The sequence below is a fragment of the Cydia fagiglandana genome, chromosome 20 (assembly GCF_963556715.1).
Source record: "Cydia fagiglandana chromosome 20, ilCydFagi1.1, whole genome shotgun sequence".
In the NCBI taxonomy this organism is placed as follows: Eukaryota; Metazoa; Arthropoda; class Insecta; order Lepidoptera; family Tortricidae; genus Cydia; species Cydia fagiglandana.
The window spans coordinates 6985894-7009203 of NC_085951.1; the positions used below are offsets into that span (position 1 = coordinate 6985894).

General features: G+C 38.6%; 3 protein-coding genes across 3 annotated transcripts in view; 1 reads left to right on the top strand and 2 right to left on the bottom strand.

Annotated features, from left to right (window-relative positions):
• Positions 1 to 23310, bottom strand: part of LOC134674577 (flotillin-2) — a 352073-nt gene that overhangs the window by 107176 nt on the left and 221587 nt on the right. The gene's annotated exons all lie outside the window — the stretch shown is intronic.
• LOC134674549 (uncharacterized) overlaps positions 1 to 23310 on the bottom strand; it is a 420725-nt gene that overhangs the window by 25013 nt on the left and 372402 nt on the right. The window lies entirely within an intron of this gene.
• Positions 16419 to 21623, top strand: LOC134674803 (glucose dehydrogenase [FAD, quinone]). Its single transcript, XM_063532943.1, has 3 exons — positions 16419 to 16775; positions 19075 to 19325; positions 20063 to 21623. The coding sequence occupies exons 1-3, from the start codon at positions 16432 to 16434 to the stop codon at positions 21430 to 21432; spliced, it is 1965 nt and encodes a 654-aa protein (XP_063389013.1). The 5' UTR covers positions 16419 to 16431; the 3' UTR covers positions 21433 to 21623.

Consider the following 23310-nt stretch of genomic DNA (forward strand, 5'->3'; position numbering starts at 1 on the left):
ATCGGTGACTGCTTACTATTAGGCGGGCAGTATGCTTATTTTCCACCAAAGTGATATAAAATATATATTTGAAATCACAGTTACTATACGTTATGTAGTTGTCACATCCCGACGCTCGCTTACCTATCTAACTAAATGCAAAAACTGTCGTCTATAGTTGGTCAAACCAATTGGTCAGTCAGTAAGAACCAAGAAAACTATACTCATCCTTTTCTTTTGGGCGCTAGTACTAGTGTAAGACAAAGAGGGTATAATTCTCTCTGTCTATGATAAGAAGAGTCAGTCCTTTGACAAACTATAGTTTATACAAAAACATCGGTTTTGCTTCCTCACTACAGCGAGCTTTTATGACACTCGCTAGCACCCAATATGATTGGGAATACAGGTCAGGTCATTGACCTGGAAGCGAAGGACCGTTTATGGAAAATGTCATATTTTTACGTTTCGATTGGCGTTTGTCGATATCTATCTTAGCTAGACCCCCTTGGGCGGTCAAACCCGACAAGTCGTGCAAATGAGGTTTTGAAATTAGAACTATATGTTACGTGCCTAGAGTTCTTATTTAAGTGACAAAATATCTCAACTTATCGGGTTTGGCTTCCTATCCCTCGCCCTATTCTGATGTACTGACTCAAGCCTGTGGACATCACGTTGGGTCATCATTAAAATTGCGCAAGAGGCTTACAACGCTGTTCATGAGTCATAAGGGCGCCTCAGAAATGAAGAAAGTTGTCATTTACAAGGAAAATGACAGAAGAGACATATTTACTTAATTTTTATTGAAGATTACGACTTAGCAGATAAACTTTTATGAAAAAAGTCTGGCACATGCATAATATCTAAAATATAGGTCATGTCATGAGAAATCACACTCCAGCACTTTTATATAGAAATCAATTGAGTGATTCAAGGTACCGTTGTGTTAGTTAAAAACCAAGAAATAATAATATGAAGCTTACCTACACATCAAAAAAAGCAACAACAAAAAAAAATTTTTTTGGTATTTTTGAATTTATTGTCACGCTTACCTACATACTAAACTAATGAATGACGTTCCTCTTAAAGTTTTCCAACATATCACATCTTTACTTACATATTCCTCGTCAAACTTGTTGCACAGATGCATGCATGGAGTCACGTACCTGCAACAGACAATATTATTACATAAGTGGAGGTATACGGCCATTTACCCTTACCGTTTCGTCGCATTCGTGACAAGGCAAGCCACTTCAAATCTTGGGACAGAAATTAACATGAAGTACCTGCTGCATAATGGATGTAGCGTAAGGATAATTGGCAGAGATTTAATCAAGATATTAACAAAATAACAAAGAATCATTAAATAACTGTAAAAATATTCCATGCAAATATGTACCTATTACACAACTTTTTACAACCAATTATATATGAGCATGTAGCTTGAAATAAATGAAAACTTGGCTGGACACGCTACCGCGTGTCTAGATTTTATTTTTTATATCTATTTTTAAACAACTAGAAATTTATATCTGAAGTATATACACACTGAAAGTGGTCTCAAAATTATTAGCATTAATGTACTATAGCTAGCACAAGGATAACGGTTCGAAAGTAACATGGTCCTTCGATATCTAAATCGTCGGCGCATGACACACCTCGCCGCACGTACACATACACACATCACTTATTATAATTATGTTGAAAGACCCTTTCTATGGATTGTGCTCATATATTCTAATGGCCAGTTTGCGACCCACCGCGATTTACAAAGGAGGACTAAGGTTCGAAGTTCGAGTCCCGTTAAGGGCATATATTTACTTAGTCCCCATTTTCAACATCGAAGCGGTCATTGACTTTCCTCATTAAATACAAACAAAACAGTTATTTACACATCTTACACAATCAATAAATCTTTGAGGATAAGTATAGGTACCTAATTATCCTTTCGCTTCTAACAGGTAAATGAGTACCTACGTTTATAATAATCCCAATTTTACTGATAGTTAGGTAGTTCCCGAAATATTTAAAATAAAATAAAATTTCACCACCTTTCGACCTCTGTGAATTTATGACAAAAGGTTACATCAAGGAATACCAATATTCGCGTCACCAAAACCGACCTTGAAACGTCACCCATCGCATAAGTTACAAAATGTTAAGGGCCCATTAACATTGACCGTGTGATGTTGCAAGCACGTTGCTAGCATCGACTCCTGCGCACGCCGCGCCAGTGTCGGCTGCGCCGCGCACAACACATCGCGTATAGTGCAGTGTGTAGTGTGTGTGATATTGGATTGTGTGTGATAAAGGTAGGCTCTTGAATTTTTTAAACTTTAATTTTATGGGCATTGATTAAAACTTCTATGATACGTAGTTAGTTCAACAAAAAATACAAAAATGTTTGTATAAACAATGACAATTCTTTTACCGGTATTACTACATATAATAAAGTTGTTCTAGTCAGCATGTGAATTTTTGACGACCGGTCTGGCCTAGTGGGTAGTGCCCTGCCTATGAAGCCGATGGTCCCGGGTTCGAATCCTGGTAAGGGCATTTATTTGTATGATGATACAGATATTTGTTCCTGAGTCATGGTTGTTTTCTATGTATTTAAGTATTTATATATTATGTATATCGTTGTCTGAGTACCCACAACACAAGCTTTCTTGAGCTTACCGTGGGGCTCAGTCAATTTGTGTAAAAAAAAAGTCCTGTAATATTTATTTATTTATTATAATTAGTGTTTACTTAAAAAGGGGGAAATAATTATATATTATATATGTAAATAAAAAGAGTTTGAAGGTAAGTCGTGTCTAGGATTCACCGTCAAACTTCGTTTTATTTTTTTACATTGTAACAATTTTGCCTATCAAATAAGCTTTCTTTTTCAAGCTTTCTTTCATTATGATAAATACTTTGACTAAGGCCCACTTGCACCATTCCACTAACCCGGGGTTAGCCGATTAAACCAGGAGTTGCCATGGTTAGCCATACAATTTGACACTAGGTTAACAGTTTAACCGTTTAACCCCGGGTTAGTGGAATGGTGCAAATGGGCCTAAGACTCTAGTCACTCTAATCAATTATCTACACGTTCTTGTTATCATTTATGCTAAATTTGGCAAAATAACCTATTTTCTGAGCAATATTTGTCGAGTTCTATCTAGGTTAGAACTAAACGTGCGGTAAAAGGTATTGGCTGTACACTTACATAGATGGAGGTATATTCTCTTGGCATTTAGCCTTCGAAGTCCTCTCTTACAGCGTTATTTTACGATTTAACCGGCTTACGAAAGTACGAAACATGATCATAGATACACTTTAAACATGCACTTTAACACCAGATAACCGCAAAAAAAACTGAAGACTTCAAATGAACTAGGTCAAATTTCTCACTCAATAACTTCGTATTCAATTATGATGAACAGTTTCATGTTCCTTACGATTTCAGTAGCTAGACTAGCTAGCTTGGGCATGTAATGAGGAGGGATGAATGCCATACCCCAAAAGAATGTTAGGGATGAATATTGATGGACGGAGAGCGGATGGTAGATCCAAAAAAAGATGGATGGATTGTGTGAAAGAAGATATGAGAAAGAAAGGAGCGAGTGCTGAAGTGACGAAAGATAAAGGAGAATGGAAGAGAAAAACATCTTGCCCCACATATCGTGGGATAAGGAAGAACAGGAAGAAAAAGACTAGCTAGCCAAAGAAATGCAGTACTATCTATATGGAATGCATGGCTTCTGTTACCGATGCGATTTTGTTATATTCTGACTATTAATTACCGAATAATTAACGAATTATAAACTGAAATAATACTAATATTTTCTGAAAAATAATTTAATTTGTTCAAATACTTCTAATAGTAATTAACGAATTGTACAGATACTAGGTGTTATTTTTACTAAAACCTTCAACGTGGGTGATCAGTATTCGTACACAAACACTCTGATACAGGTTTCTGAGTAACATTGATAATGGCCTAAATTTTACATATGGCTGATAGATTCGACAAGGTCGAAAACGGTAAGGTTACTTAGATTATACAAAGTAAACAACTTTATAGAAATTAAATTCTTCAAATAAATAAACCTCCATTATTTTGAGTTTTCAGTTTGTACGGCAAGTTTGGTGTTGCCATATATTATACTAGCGACCTGCCCTGATTTCGCACGGGTTACACAAATTCTTACTTACCAAATTATACACCTAAACCTTCCTCGACAATCCCTCTATTGATAGGTGAAAACCGCATGAAAATCCGTTCAGTAGTTTTTGAGTTTATCGCGAACATACATACACACAAACAGATAGACGCAGCGGGGGACTTTGTTTTATAAGGTGCAGTGATTGTCAATTTGTCACTGCCAATAGTGACAAGTCAATACCTACAAAAGTGTAAACGGACTCTACATGGTAAGCATTCTACCTAAGTTTGAAAAGGATTTTTTTATCAGTCACTCATAATAAAGTCCGAGTTCATGGTTTCTTTAACTTATTAGTCAACCATTCGTTTTGCAATAGCCACATTAAATTCGTCATTGGCAAAGCATCTGTATCTAAACCTGATTCTTGTAGACTCGCTTAGCTGGATATGATAGCATAACTACTAACTATGAATGAGAAAGCCGAAATGGCATAACCATTTAAATACGGTAATTTAATTACTGCACATTAAGATTGTTTAAAACCAAAATGGATCATTACAGCTATAATAGCAAAAACGGGTTTGTTTTGTCGCAAATAAAGATCGTTACAAATTTGTCTGCTTTTAAATAATTTGGCACTTTCCATGTCGATTTCAAGAAAAATCAAGCCAAATCAGCAACGCCTTGATTAAGAGCTGTATTCAGCCCGCAGAAGTAGGTAATATTTATCCGCAAACCAAACTGACGACCGAGGTTGTTCTTTTCAATCTTCTCATTCACACATATATGGTCGTAGCAAGAGTGAAAGAGATACTAATATGGCCACGGTCGTCAATTTGGTTGCAATAGTAAGCACATTAATGTATTTTTTCATATGATATTTTTAAACACTCTGTACCTAACCTAAACTGCTTGATACATTTTTGCCATATGAGAGACTGGTTAGGTCCGTTTTGAGCTTCAGAACATTATGGTTTTTTTAGATATTTAAATGTCTATCGCTCAAATACTTAAAATCTTAAAAGAAATCCAAGACTATTGTACTTGAACTGCGTCAATAACCCCGTCTCCTGCATTTCATAAGTGTCCACAAAGTTGTCGTTTCCGGTCCTTAACGCATTTTTCTAGCACGCACCGACCTTGTAAATACATAACATGACAAACATAAAATGCGTGAACACTTTGGCACCGATGTTTCGCACTTTTGCTTCAATTTAGTACTTATGTGATGTGATGACAACTAGATAACCGTCGTAATAATAGTACACCTTGACCCCCCATACTTACTTCATAATTACCTATCTTACATGTTTAAACCTTGATGTAAGGGTATGTAGATAATAAGTATTATTCAGAGTTCTTTTGAAAAGATGAAGATGAGATAAAGAAAGAAGATATTTTAAAACGTAATCCCGCCAAAGACGTAAGACGTAATCTCGCCAAAGCTGTTTACAAGTGCTTTGGAAGTCATTTTTAAAACCCTCAATTTGGATGAGGTATAAATGTCGACGGCGTACGCCTCAATCATCTCCGCTATGCCGATGACATCGTCATCATGTCCGAAAATGCACACGACCTACAGCACATGCTGGAGGAACTGTATGCCGCGTCGCTAAGTGTTGGGTTGAAAATGAATATGGACAAAACAAAAGTTATGGCAACAGTAGACTTATCCCAAAGCCCCATATCATTGGATACCCAACCTTTAGAACAAGTGACAGAATACAATTATCTCGGACAGCAAATAGGGCTTGGGGCGGACTCCATGATGGCGGAGATCAGTCGGAGGATACAGATGGGCTGGGCTGCCTTTGGTAAACTAAAGAATGTGTTCCAAGCCAAAATACCACAATCACTGAAGACCAAGGTGTTTAACCAGTGCGTACTGCCCGCTATGACCTACGCTTGCGAGACGTGGACACTAACGATGTACGGAAGGAAGAGGCTCAAAGTTGCACAAAGAGCGATGGAACGCAGTATGCTCGGTATATCTCTCTGCGATAGAATTAGAAACGAGGAGATCCGGCGACGGACCAAAGTAGTAGACATCGGCCGACGGATTGCTACTCTTAAATGGGCCTGGGCCGGGCACATATGTCGCAGAGATGATATGAGATGGAGCAAGCGTGTCCTAGCGTGGAGACCTCGTTCAAAAAGACCAGATCACAGACCTCCAACAAGATGGGAGGATGACATTAAAAAGATTGCAGGCCCACTCTGGAGGAGAGAAGCAGCAAACAAATAGGGCTGCTTGGAGGAGATTTGGAGAGGCGTATGCCCAACAGTGGGCGCATACTCGCTGAGAAAGAGAAGAGAAAAGATATTTTTCAAAGAAATGGGTACTAACCAAGATCTTGGCTATTGAACAAACAGCACTGAAGTTGCTAAAATACGAAGACATACTCTTCACGTAATAATTGCATAGGAACCTTAGTCCATACCTCGTCCATGGCACTAGAAGATATGGCAAGTCGATTTATTTTAATTGACTGATCTATGTATACTTAAAGATCGCAACAAGAATATTAATCGGTAAAATAACAATAGTTTATAAACAAAGCTCTACAAATTAAAATGAAAAACAAAAGTTATGGCACCATAATAGGCATAATACGAGTATATAACAACTTATTGTTAAAAATAATCAATTGAACAAAGAACAATCACCATTCTATACAAGCGCCTATCTTGAACCAAACATTGGTGAAATCCTATCATTCATTATTTACTCAACTATTGTGTCGATAAAAATGAACAATGTTCAGCCAAAGCATGTAATCTCGCAAATTATGATTTCCCAGAAAATGAATAGCCATTATAGAGGTATTGTAAAAGACGAACTAAGTTACTAGTACCTACTAAAGTTCGTTTATAAGGTATCATAATATATTTTTCTCAAACATGCAATGGAATATAGAGGTTATGTTCCTTATAATAGGCTGCGAAGTATGACGTTTCAGGTGCGGCTAGGACAAGAGGTAGATAATGGAATTTCATACAAATCTTGCAGGCCTAGGCCGGCAAAGTCCTCTTTTTTAATTTCCATTTCACAGATATTTGTGACACAGCATCGTGGCATTCAGCCATAAAAAAAAAACTAGAGGCAATATTTGCTTTATGGTTCGTAATGACACTCTGCCACTACGCCTATAAAAAAAAACAAAAAACAATGTTTGCTATAATTTGCAGTTTTATTTGTATAAAATCAACATGAACATAATAAAATATAATACATTATTAGCCAAATTCTATAATTTTAAATTATAAATTTAACTACACAAATAAAAACATTTAAAATATTTCATTTAAACCTTAGCGGTAAAAAGGTCTACTCAAACACGCGTAGTTATTATTTTTAAATTGTTATGGAGGCAAAGTTGAAAAAATTTCATTCTGTATTTCTGTTTTATTGGATTTATGGTGCGTTGTTGATTTTTTTACTTTAATATGAGTTCCGACAAAATAATGAAATTAATATTAATTGTAATCGTAGGAGTTGGAATTGGCAGCGTAAGCAGAATTGATTTTAAATAACTTACTGACTCTGCCGCCAAGTCAAAGACGAAGTAGGTATGTATATGGCTGCTTATGGCAATTTTATTATTTGAGAAACTAAATCTATAATAATTTCTAATAAACTGTAAGCCATTTTTCGGCTTACAGTTTATTAGAAACAGTTTTGTGGCATATTTTAAAGAAATGAAAGTAACTACAAAATCGTCAACACTGTGGAAATTATACTTATTTACTCCATGCATAAAGCAACGATGTATATGAAACATGATATCAACATGAAAGACTATGTAAACTTATGTGACGAAAACGACAGTCAGACGGATACAAGGCGAAAAAATCAAAGATACATGAAAATATACGGGTAGTAAAAATCCACGACTCTTGTAAAACATACGCGTGATAAGTGTTAGTTATATTTTGGGTGTAGGTTACTTTTAGTTTTTTCTATAAATAAAACTTGGGTTTCGTGGATTTTTTATTTTATTTATTTCATTACATGTTTGAGAAAAGCACTATACATACCTCGGCGGGAAATGGGGTTGCCGGCGCTCAGACCTATCCGGCCTCGCTTCGCTCGGCCGTCTATATGTCTTCGGCCGGCAACCCCTTTTTTCCCGGCCTCTGTAGTAATGTACTATTAAATGTAGGTAGGTATAATTTTTCTTGCAGTGGTAGTAGATTATGCCGATAATAGTAGATATCGTATTATTCGAGTTCGAATTCTACTAACGTAGCTGCAGTTTCAATCCGCTACAGACAGACTGCAAATTGTATGGGAACTGCACGCTGACTTTGCAGTTGACGTATACAAATTGCAGTCGGGTCCGTATGTACCGGCGGCGTAGACGAGGCCGCTGTAACTGTCAATTTCCTTCATAAACGTTTGCCCCGCATTACTGTCAGTACTCGAAAAATCCCTCCGTCATTCTTTTTATTTACGCAATTGACAGTGACAATGCCCTCTTCAAGATCTCAGCAGTAATGCCGCCACAGTAATGCAGCTGAAGTTGCCATCCCAATATGTACCATAGTCACCTTAATAGTCGCGGACAACGCGCAACGGATGGCACCAGTGCACTTTCGTATTCAATATGGGCTTTAAATGCCATATAATTTGATCTAAAGAGTCTAAAGCTACTCTGCCAGGCCCGCAATAAATATTATGTGATTTTACACAGGACGAATTGAAACTTGAAACCGCAAGTTGTGAATCGAGAAACAGTAATCGTAGGTACTTTAGTTAGTGTGTCTCTCGTTCAACATGTCAACAATATAAGCCAGCCATCAGCGAGCAATGCGATTGGTGACGCAACACAACCTTATTCCCATACACTCAATGTAGATAATGGGTATACTGCTGATAGGCATGTCTATAATCAGCTTCACTTGTGATTTAGCAAAGTGGTATCCTTATTAATCATGAGAGCTGAGATGTCATACACACAGATGGAAGAAACGCACAGAATACGCAGATGGATTGAGTTCGCTTCTAGGAGGTGTTAAACTATAAATTGTTCGTGGTTTAACAAAATATTCTATGGCCACAGCATTATGCGTATAATGTACAGGGATATTCTCAGTATCGTTGACGAAGAGGCCCGATATCAGGGCCACATATTTTGATTCTCTGATCGCAAACATAACGTGACTCTTGAGGTGGATGTCTGACACTGCGCCAAGCCTCTTCTGCCTGTGGATTTATATAGTCTAGAATCGTGCATATCTAACAATATTTTGTTCTCATCATCATCATCATCATTATCATCATCAGCTGTAGGTATCCACGCAACTATATACACAACAATTCGACAACCAAATAAAGCTGACCGAAGCGGTAATTAGAAATAATTTGCAGGCATGCTGTAATACCTGGCTAATTATGTGTTTCCGCTAAAAGAATGTTTCCCTAGCGTTTCGTGCATACATATTGAGTCATAATTAGGTACTTACATTAGTTTGTTTAAGCGCGAAGCTACATTGTAGTCATCAATGAGGCCTAATCATAACTGCCGCTAATTTTAATTGTCGAGAATTATTGCACCACGCGTACTCGTATAATCGGAACAGTGATTACACGAAGTTATGTAGCTCTCTAAATTTATAAAATTAGTACTTAAGAGCCAACAGGAGTGGTCATTTCTCCATACAAACGTAGTCCTCGTTTTCCTCCGTGGTTTTTGAAGCTAGAGCAATGATTTTTTCAACACAGATTAATATTGTCAATATCTGTGTCGGACCGTTTTGCTTTTTTTGATATTTTTGTTTTTTAAGGCGCTAGAGCCCTTCAAAAATGGCCAAAATGGCCTAATTGACTATGCCGCAATGAGAGGCATGGTATTCAAAACTGATATCAATTAGCCAAAAAAGCAAAACGGTCCGACACAGATAATTTCATAATCATTTAGATTTCCAAATTTGGTTACGATTGGTTAAGTTTTGGAGGAGGAAAAAGAGGAGTACGAAACCTCGATTTTTGTCATTTTTACGCAGGATTTTTCGCCTCAGCTGCAGTTGTCCCTATCGCACTAATTTTAGGGGCGGAGTCAAGTTTCTAAATACGTACACAGCCAGAAAAGTGATGGGCAATAGTCGACATTTAATGTCGATAATCTAGTGATGTAAGAAGTTATCGATAAACCGTCTTGTGTGAAAATATCTAGATCCTCCTAAGACACAAGGGGTTTTGCGTTGAGAGGGAACACATTTTTGTAGTTACATAGGTACAATCTATTTTGAACTTTTTGATTCTAATATTTCAAATTAGAAATCAAAATCAAAAATATTTTATTGCATGGTTATGGGTTTACAAAAATTTTAGGTACAGTCACGCTCCGTAATTGTCGAGAAATTTAAGGTCCTAGCTAGGGAATGCAATCTCGCACCAAGATTGGCGATTCGAGATCTCGCACGAAAAATCCGAATCGAGATTGGGTGTTTCGAGATCTCGACAGTCAGATTTTCGGGATCGAGATTAATATCTCGACGAGATCGAATTTGACAAAGTAACTAAAAATGTGTTATTTTAATCAAAAATCTCTAAGAATTCCATATATATAGACATCGTAAAATCGGGCGTATCGAGATATTCCTAGGAATATAATGAAACGCCGACATTTCATGATCTGCCTAGCGAACACCAGCCATTTTGTGCAAACCTCAAGGTGTGATATTCTGATATTCCTATAGTCTATAGGCCAATTAAACAAAAGTCGTCTCCTTCACGATTTTCGTCGACATCTCTTCTAAATACCTAAAACTGGTATGGACGTGTTCCTCGTGGTCTCCAGAATATGAATAAACCCGTTTTTATTTTATGGAGGGGGGGGGGGGGGGACGTGTCGAAAAAAAGGAAGGAAAAAGTGGGCGGCCGACCAGCATTGATATTTGTTCACGTCTTTAGTCCTATGGGACCGATCGGTTCGTGTGAGATGTCGTTTGAAAGAGTATTAAACGTGCAATTATTGTTTTATAATAACCGTAGTCATGACTGTAGTCATTTACAAAATATTTAAAATATATGATTTTTTACCGTGCATGGATGGCATAAGTAAGTACTGACAAAACATGCGTCTAACTCACTAAATTATAACTTTACCGCAATTAATGTTATTATAAAATATACAAAAAAATTCATTAGCTTTCCAAAAACATAAGTTTTATTGATGTATGATATTATACATATAACAAAGTAATGATGAATTTTGTTCCGTCACGTAAATGGCGGGCGACCGACCTCAACTGATCATTATTTCTCGGGTTCTATTTTACTGATCAATTGGTGATGCATACCATTAGAAAGAATATTAAACATACTATAACCACTTGACCGTCCGACGATAGCATAGTATCCGAAAAAAATATGCTCTTAACCGTCCGCGGGAACCTTACTATCCAAAGGGGTGGAAGAAAGATTTGATTTCAGAGCCATCTAACGGAATATTTCAGCATTATTTACTAATTCTCTTGATGCGACAACGTAGCCTAACTAAATAGTTAGCTCTAAAAAAATTTAGATGGCAGTGTAGTTATAATTTTTGTAGAAAATTGTGAATGCGCTGCGCGGGGTGTGCGTCGCTAAAAAACCCCGGACCGACAGGAAAACAGTCTCGTGGGCCGGACGGTTGAGTGGATAATTGGTTTCTAATAACCGTAGTCATAACTGTAGTCATTTACAAAATCATTGAAAATATGTATATGATTTCTCGATCAATTATTTTACAATGCGCCCGCTATGAAGCTAGGAATATCAAAGAATGCATTGCTCTGATGGATCTGCCGTCTCTTTCATAAGGAAGATCGTGATATGCCTGGGTTAATATTAGATCAGGAAATGGTGGCGTTTCATGATACGCCAAGGATTACGATTTTACGATATGCCGCCGACATACTACTTATTTAAGGTACCTCATGTTATATTTTGAAAATAACAACAACAAATTAAATATTTAACATAAAATCTATTTTAATTTTTACTTTACTTCTATTTCTATGAAATGCTATCGATGTTAAACCACTATTTACCTTTAATTAGAAACTGCGTAACAATAATAGAGCTAAAGCCGGACACATAACAGCACTGCCTGAACATGAACAACATGAATCTAAGGTCATATATTACTTAAAACAAGGGTTGGAAGGTCAGATGGCAGTCGCTTTCGTAAAAACTGGTGCCTACGTCAAATCATGGGATTAGTTGTCAAGCGGACCCCAGGCTCCCATGAGCCGTGGCAGAATGCCGGGATAACGCGAGGAAGAAGAAGAAGATATTACTTAAAACAAAGTATTTCACTTTCAGTCTTGTTCGAGATCTCGAATATATTAATCGAGATCTCGACCGAGATTGCATATATCGAGATTTCCTGTCAACTAGGTTAAATTTCGAAAATACGTGCGAGATCTAGCGAGATCTCGAAATTGCGACATCTAGATAGCATTCCCTAGTCCTAGCTGAATTGGTTGTTTCATACACTTACTCTTACTCTATAGAATGTCCAATCCTGCCTTACAAAGACGTTAATATTTATATTTGTCATGTCTATACTTCGTTTCTGAGCATTATTGAAAACAAAAATACTTGATACTAGTATTAACCACTAAGTACATAAATAGGGTAATTCGTCAGTAACAGGCCACTATTAGTAACTGGCCACGCCAAACCAAAAATGAATTCTATTCACCTATAAATAGAATTCATTTTAGTATAAGGTGGCCAATTATTGAAACCTTATACCTACTAAAATGAATTCTGTATAGAGGTGAATAGAATTCATTTTTAGTTTAGGGCGGCCAGTTACTGGCGAATTACCCTATTCGATATCGAGTTCCGTAAACGTAAGCCGGGTAAGTAAAAAAGTTCAATCGCAATAGGGTAATTCGTCAGTGGCCACCCCAAACCAAAAATGAATTATATTCACCTATAAATAGAATTAATTTTAGTATAAAGTGGCAAGTTATTGAAACCTTATACTAAAATGAATTCTGTTTATAGGTGAATAGGATTCATTTTTAGTTTAGGGCGGCCAGTTATTAAAAGTGGCCAGTTACTGGCGAATTACCCTACTTAGTAGTAGCAGTAACAAAAAGTGGCAATGCAAATTGCAATCAGTGAGGTGCGCGCCAGCGCGAGTACGGGCGCACCGCACGCGTCTGTGTGCGTGCATTACACATACACATACAGTCTCTCACGCCGCGGTTACGCCCCGTCAGAGCGACGGGTATATTCAGCTTGAAATCTCAAAATTGACTTTTAGCTCAGCTCCCGTTTCGTCTTAAAGCACAAATCCTTACAACAGTTCTGTTATAAATGTCGAGATGTCCCTTTTAAGTAACATGTTAATGCATAACATACGTACGGCGCGATTTGGGGAAATGAATTAAAGATTTACTAGATATAAAATAGTAAAAATATGTGACGGCAAAAGGTCATTCATAGGTATTTCATATCTAGTGAATCTCTAATTCATTTCCCGAATCGCGCCTGTAGTCTTTAATATGTTTATGTTTAAATATGCCAATAAAAACAAAAAGGTACAAAATTTCGTGAAACCGTATGGACCATGGGATAAAATAAACATACATAGGTACGAGTGGTACAAAGAATACATAAATACACGCGAAAAACATTATCCTCCATACTCCACCAGTCGGTTAGTCGTATCATGGCCAAGTCGAAGAACGTTCCATACATTAGCTGTTTTAATTACCTCCTATGCTTACAATGTTTCCTTGCTTACATATTTTTTGATTCAGTTATTAAAGATATTAAATAATATATAGTTTTGCAACAACAACAACAATAACAAGCGGTGGTGGCCGAGTGGATATGACGTCGTTTTCTCGCGCATGAGAGGAGGCCTCTGCCGAATATAGGCTGAATCATTTTTATTATATAGGTAGTTTTACAACGAATTCAAATTATTCGGCAATAATTAAGTTCTAATCAGAAATATGCGGAGTTTGCTATTTGCGTTAGCACGTAGACATCCTGTCGCATATTATTACAGCCTTGATTTAAAGGCATTGTAGAAAAATTCTGAGATATAATATTAGCTTTTTCAAGCTCTACGTGCTAAAGTCCATAAGCACTTTATTACCTAGTAAGTTTTAGTTAACAACAAATCCATATAGGTACTATAGCTGGTCAAGCAAATCTTGTCAGTAAAAAAAGGCGCGGAATTCAAATTTTCTATGGGACGATATCCCTTCGGGCCTACATATTTCAAATTTGCCGCCTTTTTCTACTGACAAGATCTGCTTGACCAAGTATATTAACAAAACAAAGATGTCACAAGAGCCAAGTGTCAGTTTCGTTTCCCCGGCTAAAGCCGGCAACCTCAAACCACACAACACGTCCCGAGGTGCACATTATCACGCGATAATAGCCTTTATTACTACGAGATAATGATCTCATCCCATATGCACAACAAGAGTTACGTTACCGCATTATGTAATAACAGAGAGAGACATGTATCTTATAAAGACTAGCAATCACTAGAATTGCATTCCTCTCTTGATAGTTTTTGTCAGATGGTGTCAAATTGACGAGGTCGCAGTTCCATATAATATGTTGTACAGTTCTAAGTATTTATTTAATCGTATGAATGATCAAATATATACATATTATACATAGTATAGTAGAAAGAGTATAGTAATTAAATGTTTACACAAAGACCAGTCAGCCACTTCATGGCTTCGTGGTCGCTCAGGGTGATCTTCAGGAGGACCGGGGTCAGTCTTTTACCTATTATATATTATATGGTTTCGATAGCTTGAGTATATGACTGAAAACCATACCCATAGGTAGTCCAGAAGAAATACCTTCTCTGCTATCTATATGCTGCTACCGCCTGTTCTCTGCCGTTTATTAAGTTTAAATCAAACTAATCACTACTTTTATAAAACAAAGTCTCCCGCCGCGTCTGTCTGTTGTTGTTTGTATGTTCGCGATAAACTCAAAAACTACTGAACGGATTTTCATGCGGTTTTCACATATCAATAGTGATTCTTGAGGAAGGTTTAGGTGTATGATTTGTTTAGGTTTACCCGTCTCAAAGCCGGGGCGGGTCACTAATTTATACTATGACAAGACGGTACAAGAACTCGATTTTTACAGCGATTGACAGTCTCTGTCTTTAACTTGTCTCAGTTTACAGTTGCACAAACCCAACGGACGACAATAAATACATATGTGTAGCATCCTTAGCGAAATGCTGTAACACTAGGTAGGTAGTTGTAAATGCAACACGCGTTTTAGTAGAGAAGTGGACGAAGGTCGACGGGGCAAGCCGGAGTTATATCATCCTTAACTGCAATCAAGTGAGATAATGCATGAACGATGAGTTTTTTGAATGATCAAAAGTCTATTTCAAACTATAACAACAAATTCGCATTAAAGATTATAAGCGATTTTAATATTTTTGTATGTTCGGCCAAAACAAAGTACCTAAACAAAAAAAATGTTGATTCCCGATTTTTTTTCGATGGATTCCTAATTAGAATCGTTAGTACATTTAATCAAGAAATAAGAAAGTCACACACACATACAAGTAACAAAAAAAACAATAAAGATTTTCAAAATTTTCTGAAAATCGATATCGTTAATTGTAAGGAAATCCCTAATGATTACGTCCTGAGACTCCTGAGATTTGGTCACAATATTTTAAAATTGAATCAATAGACAAGTATGCCAATAAAATGCTACTAATGTTCAATGGCTCATTGAGCAATAGGATGATTATCTAATTGCTATTGCGTTTCTTACTTTAGACGACCTTTGCAAAGGAGTATACTCGTACTAAATGTTTTTTTTTATCATTTGCAATATTTTTTTCACCTCAGCAGCTTCGTATGTAGATTATTGTAGATCAGAGGTGTACTTTACTGAGGGGAAAAAGAAGCAAATTTTCTCACCACGTAGCGTAGCTTATCATATTGGCATGCATATTGCGGTGTCTAATAGAAACTTTATATACATACGAATATACATAAAATATGTACCTATTAACATGCTAGTATGAAGAAACAAATCTTTATAGCTTATTAGCATTAAAACAAGATATGCCTACCGCAAGCCACATATTTATAGCTTTTGATGTTGCAAAATAGGTAACCAAAGTATTGATTTATTACCAGACTAAAATACATACTACGCACGTAAAATACGTAATTAAATTACTACGAATATTAAACTAAGTTTCTGTCGTAAAAATGTCTAAGCTCTTGTTTTATCAAAACACCCGTTACACACAGTTGCTTATTTCCTTCCAGTACTATGAAGTGAAACACCATGGGCATCCTAACGGTGGCCTCAACGGCCGCGACGTCCGCCCTAACCATCGGCGGCATCAGCAAGCTGACCTTCATCCCCGCCATGCTCGCTGCCATGGCCTATTTTAACTACGAGCTCCTAGACCCCGAGAGCCGCCCCTTCAACCAGAAGTACCTCAGAGAGCAGTATGACTTCGTCATCGTCGGTGGCGGCTCCGCTGGGGCTGTAATGGCGAACAGGCTGTCTGAGATCGAGGGCTGGAATGTTCTGCTGCTGGAGGCTGGAGGTCATGAGACTGATATAAGCGATGTGCCGTTACTGTCGTTGTATTTGCATAAGAGTAAATTGGATTGGAAGTATAGGTGAGTTTAATAAACGAGCTCTTTAGTTTAATATTCATCTATAACAATAAGGCTGTGGCCTCAACGGCCGCGACGTCCGCCCTGACCATCGGAGGCATCAGCAAGCTGACCTTCATCCCCGCCATGCTCGCCGCCATGGCCTACTTCAACTATGAGCTCCTCGACCCCGAGAGCCGGCCCTTCAACCAGAAGTACCTCAGAGAGCAGTATGACTTCGTCATCGTCGGTGGCGGCTCCGCTGGGGCCGTGATGGCCAACAGGCTGTCTGAGATCGAGGGCTGGAATGTTCTGTTGCTGGAGGCTGGAGGTCATGAGACTGATATAAGCGATGTGCCGTTACTGTCGCTGTATTTGCATAAGAGTTAATTGGATTGGAAGTATAGGTGAGTTGAATAAACGAGTTCTTTAATTTAATATTCATCTATAACAATAAGGCTGTGGCCTCAACGGCCGTGACGTCCGCCCTCACCATCGGCGGCATCAGCAAGCTGACCTTCATCCCCGCCATGCTTGCCGCCATGGCGTACTTCAACTACGAGCTACTAGACCCCGAGAGCCGGCCCTTCAACCAGAAGTACCTCAGACAGAAGTATGACTTCGTCATCGTCGGTAGCGGCTCCGCTGGCGCCGTGATGGCCAACAGGCTGTCTGAGATCGAGGGCTGGAATGTTCTGCTGCTGGAGGCTGGAGGTCATGAGACTGATATAAGCGATGTGCCGTTACTGTCGCTGTATTTGCATAAGAGTAAATTGGATTGGAAGTATAGGTGAGTTGAATAAACGAGTTCTTTAATTTAATATTCATCTATAACAATAAGGCTGTGGCCTCAACGGCCGTGACGTCCGCCCTCACCATCGGCGGCATCAGCAAGCTGACCTTCATCCCCGCCATGCTTGCCGCCATGGCGTACTTCAACTACGAGCTACTAGACCCCGAGAGCCGGCCCTTCAACCAGAAGTACCTCAGAGAGCAGTATGACTTCGTCATCGTCGGTGGCGGCTCCGCTGGGGCCGTGATGGCCAACAGGCTGTCTGAGATCTAGGGCTGGAATGTTCTGTTGCTGGAGGCTGGAGGTCATGAGACTGATATAAGCGATGTGCCGTTACTGTCGCTGTATTTGCATAAGAGTAAATTGGATTGGAAGTATAGGTGAGTTGAATAAACGAGTTCTTTAATTTAATATTCATCTATAACAATAAGGCTGTGGCCTCAACGGCCGTGACGTCCGCCCTCACCATCGGCGGCATCAGCAAGCTGACCTTCATCCCCGCCATGCTTGCCGCCATGGCGTACTTCAACTACGAGCTACTAGACCCCGAGAGCCGGCCCTTCAACCAGAAGTACCTCAGACAGAAGTATGACTTCGTCATCGTCGGTGGCGGCTCCGCTGGCGCCGTGATGGCCAACAGGCTGTCTGAGATCGAGGGCTAGAATGTTCTGCTGCTGGAGGCTGGAGGTCATGAGACTGATATAAGCGATGTGCCGTTACTGTCGCTGTATTTGCATAAGATTAAATTGGATTGGAAGTATAGGTGAGTTGAATAAACGAGTTCTTTAATTTAATATTCATCTATAACAATAAGGCTGTGGCCTCAACGGCCGTGACGTCCGCCCTCACCATCGGCGGCATCAGCAAGCTGACCTTCATCCCCGCCATGCTTGCCGCCATGGCGTACTTCAACTACGAGCTACTAGACCCCGAGAGCCGGCCCTTCAACCAGAAGTACCTCAGAGAGCAGTATGACTTCGTCATCGTCGGTGGCGGCTCTGCTGGAGCGGTGATGGCCAACAGGCTGTCTGAGATCGAGGGCTGGAATGTTCTGTTGCTGGAGGCTGGAGGTCATGAGACTGATATAAGCGATGTGCCGTTACTTTCGTTGTATTTGCATAAGAGTAAATTGGATTGGAAGTATAGGTGAGTTTAATTAACGAGTTCTTTAATTTAATTTAATACCGATCTATAGCAATTACGGATATGATGATTAAACTTTTTTGTCTATCGTGTAATGTAGCACTCTCGCACTTACGCAGTTAAATATGTAGACAAAAAAAAATCTCAAGTGCAAAAAAATTTTCTGCTGATCATCCCACAAAACAGTATTATATTCGTAGAAACCCTTCATGATGAGACTAAATATGATCAATTTTTTTCTAGTATCCCCTTCCCTCAGCTATTCTACCTGATTTCACGGTACCTAAAAGAAGATGATTGTATTTCCTAACCCGAACTAATTTGTACTTTCCAGTAGATAAATGAACTATCACACCGTCATTAATTGTAACATTTCATGCTTTTCAGAACACAACCCCAGGATACAGCGTGTCAAGCCATGATCGACAAGCGCTGCTGCTGGACGAAGGGGAAGGTGCTCGGAGGGTCCTCCGTCCTCAATACCATGCTGTACATAAGAGGGAACCGACGGGACTTCGATCAGTGGGAGTCCTTCGGCAACCCGGGCTGGGGATACGAGGACGTACTTCCTTATTTTAAGAAGTCTGAAGACCAAAGGAATCCTTACTTAGCGAGAGACACTAAGCATCATGGCACAGGTAAATAACGTGTTAAAAATACGAAGATTTTTGTTAATCATTATTTTATACATTCACACCAATAAAACTACTGCCTGCTGTCATTAAGTCTGTGCGGAAAAAGAAGAGTCGTGGAATGCTGGAATGTATTGGGCCCTATAAATTCTACGACTCTTTTCTTTCCGCAGACTACGAGTAGATGTGTATTGAAGTTTTATAATATAATCTGTTAAACGAAAAGTGCAATCCGAGCCCGACTCAAACCGCTTGGAGCAATTCCTACATTTCCTACAGATATCATGAATTATCATAAGTGGGAATAAAATCTGTTGTCAACTGGTATGCCCTGTTTTCGCAAATCATATTGATTTATTTGAGTCACGTAACAGGTGACGACGATGTCAGGACCTCGTGGCCCCCGTCCTGATAATTCCCGTCTGCAAGTGCACTTTCAACGTCGTCTTGCGACTACAACTTTCAAATCATCTTGCGTCAAGCGCCAGCCATATTAAATGCTAGGGCGACGCATGCAAGTAATGTTAATTGTTGACCAATGAGAATACGCTATTGCATGAACTTAAGGAGTTTAAGGCATGAGGTTAAACATTAAAACGCGATGTTGTTGCATATAACTTCATAATTATATATAATCAAAGACCTGTACGTTCGATATTTATATTTATGGCCTTATTATAGTATTGATATTAATGGCCTTTACCTCAATATAAAATATAATCTGGATTTTTTGCGCGTTTCAGGTGGTTACCTCACTGTTCAAGATGCTCCTTATAATACTCCTCTCGGAGCTGCTTTTCTGCAAGCCGGCGAAGAGATGGGATACGACATCGTGGATGTGAATGGTGCGCAGCAGGTCGGCTACGCTTGGTACCAGTTCACCATGAGACGGGGAACTCGGTGCTCTACCGCGAAAGCCTTCCTTAGACCGGTCAGACTCCGACAGAATTTACACATTGCTCTCTTCTCTCACGCCACGAAAGTGCTAATCGACAAAGACAGCAAGAGAGCATTCGGTGTTGAATTCATAAGGGATGGCCAAAAACAAGTTGTATATGCCAAACGGGAAGTCATACTATCAGCTGGAGCTATTGGATCCCCTCAACTTCTCATGCTTTCTGGCGTCGGTCCCGCGAAAAACCTACAAGAAGTTGGAGTAGAAGTTATCAAAGATTCTCCTGGAGTCGGGGAAAATTTGCAGGACCACATCGCAATTGGCGGTCTTGTTTTTAGAGTAGATTACCCTATAAGCTTAGTAATGAATAGGCTTGTAAATATAAATGCCGCTTTACGATATGCAGTGACGGAGGATGGGCCGCTCACGTCAAGTGTTGGTTTGGAAGTAGTTGCTTTTATAAATACAAAATATGCTAATGGGACTGACGATTGGCCTGATATAGAATTCATGATGACGTCAGCTTCTACTCCTTCCGATGGAGGAACTCAAGTTAAAAAAGCACACGGCCTCACGGATGAATTTTACAATGAAGTATTTGGCGAAATCAATAATAAGGACGTTTTTGGTATATTTCCGATGATGCTTCGTCCAAAGAGCAGAGGTTATATTAAATTAAAATCTAAGAATCCCCTGGATTATCCATTAATGTACCACAATTACTTAACGCATCCTGACGACGTTGGAGTACTACGGGAAGGAGTAAAAGCCGCCGTGGCGGTCGCTGAGACCAAAGCCATGAAGCGCTTCGGAGCCAGGTTTCACGACAAACCTCTTCCGAACTGCAAGCACCTCCCTCTGTACACCGACGAGTACTGGGACTGCCTGATTCGGCAGTATACAATGACTATATACCATCTCTCAGGGACAGCGAAAATGGGTCCATCAAGCGACCCAATGGCTGTCGTAGATCCTGAACTAAGAGTATATGGGGTTAAAGGATTAAGAGTCATCGACGCTAGCATAATGCCGACTATCACAAATGGTAATATCAATGCACCTACTATTATGATAGCAGAAAAAGGTGCGGATCTTATAAAGGCGAGCTGGAAGGCTTTATCGCATAAACGGGGACGCAGGTCCCTAAAGTGTACTAGATTAGAACAGTTAGGAATAAGGAGTAGAAGTAACAGCCCTCTATGTAGAATAGATAGATGACGATTAAATATCCTATAGCTACGCTAATTTAGGCCATAATAATTTTAATAAATACCAAAAGTACATGAAAAATATTAGTAGGTTGGGTGACAATATTTCTAGTCTATTAGAAAACATCGACAAACTGATACTTAAATGTGAAAGAAGCCAAAATGAAATCATAAGATTAAAATTTAGTTAGGGTTAAGACATTTTATAAGTTTGTAAATAAATATTTAGTGATACCCGGAAGATTTTTATTAATACGTCACACCATAATCCTCCAGATGTCATGTCTGTGACACCGCCATTGTCAAGTTCAATCCGAATACCGAGAATAACAAACACAAACGAGCTTGACATTGACATTGATTCACATTCGTTTACTTACTCGACACGTACCTAGATCTCTAAGTACTACTAGTACAAGTTGTACGTATTTTAAGATAGAAAATTAGAAATACAATATCATAAGGTATCTTATCTTGTTTTGAGGTGTATAAAAAAGTTGTGCCATGAAAACATCCCGAAGAACTTACTACTTGTAGTCATTGTAGTCGATCCGAAAGTGTCACCTCACCTCACGTCACAAACTTAAGCCGACCACTGACTAACAGTCCGCCGGACGATATCGGCCGGTCAGTTGTTCGGAACTGTCAAATTTTTGTTCTAACTGACAGGCCGATAACGTCCGGCGGCCTGTTAGTCAGTAGTCGGCTTTGGTGAAAGTTCCTAAAATACATAGCAACGCCATCTATTGAGAAAACACTGAACCGTGTTGCAAGAAGCCAATACTAAAGAGCGCTGCTAGTAAACTAATATGCCAAGTCATGATTACAGTTGGAAAAAGATGGCGCTTAGTTGCTTTAACTTTGAAATGATTGTAATTCTTATTTTTATTAACATACCTATTCAAAATACAGAATTAGCAACAACCGCCTGCAATGGGATATAATCGAATATTTAGTTGTATTTGATTTGTTTCTTTTATAATCCTTTCTAAATCAGATATTCTCTGATTTAACACAATACATAATTTAAACCTTGAATTAGCTATTTTTACAAAATAAGTGTTAAGATACCACCTGTTATTGTAAGCCAGTAGTGTTGTAAGCCAGTAGGTATACGAGCCTACTTTCATAATATAATTATGAATTATGAATAAATAAATAATCATGTTTATTCATTACACCCTCATAACGATGACTTGCTCTTCTTGACAGGTTACCACGCTTCGGACTTGACTAGTTTAGTGTTTCTTTTTTAACATTTTATTAGATAATCTACAATGTTGCAATTGCTCGAGCTAAACTTTCCAATGTCGTATCTCGTTATAACTAATCATTGTAATAGTAGTCTTACTCTTTAAGAAATACAGTTCATAAACGAAGATAGTGGAAGTTTGAGATGTAACGAAAAGTAAACAAAGTAGCAGAGACGGCGCGTAATCAGGTAAGTTGTAGTGAAAATCGCGAAATGACTTCCATATTCCATAATCATAAAGTAATCATAGAGTTTCCAGCGGGATTATTAGCTGATTATAGAAAATTAATATGAGCAGAGACAAGTAAGTACCCCATAAAAAGCATGTTTCCGTACAAGCTCGTCAACGTCATTGGATGATGTCAGCACACGCCAATTTGAATGTTTGCAATGCTTCATAAAATGTGTCGCTTAACTTCAAACTTGGGTACCTACATCAATAAATACATAAATCCATTCGTCCCTCTCAGCAAATATCAACCTTAACTTTTCTTAATACCAAAATCCCATATATAGAAAAATGTTAAAAAGTAAAAGTCGGCAAATTTGATACCTACCTAATTTAAATTTCTCGCCATTTTCTACTGACAGAATTTCTCCACATTATAGTAAAGTTTTAAAATTTACAATCACGTT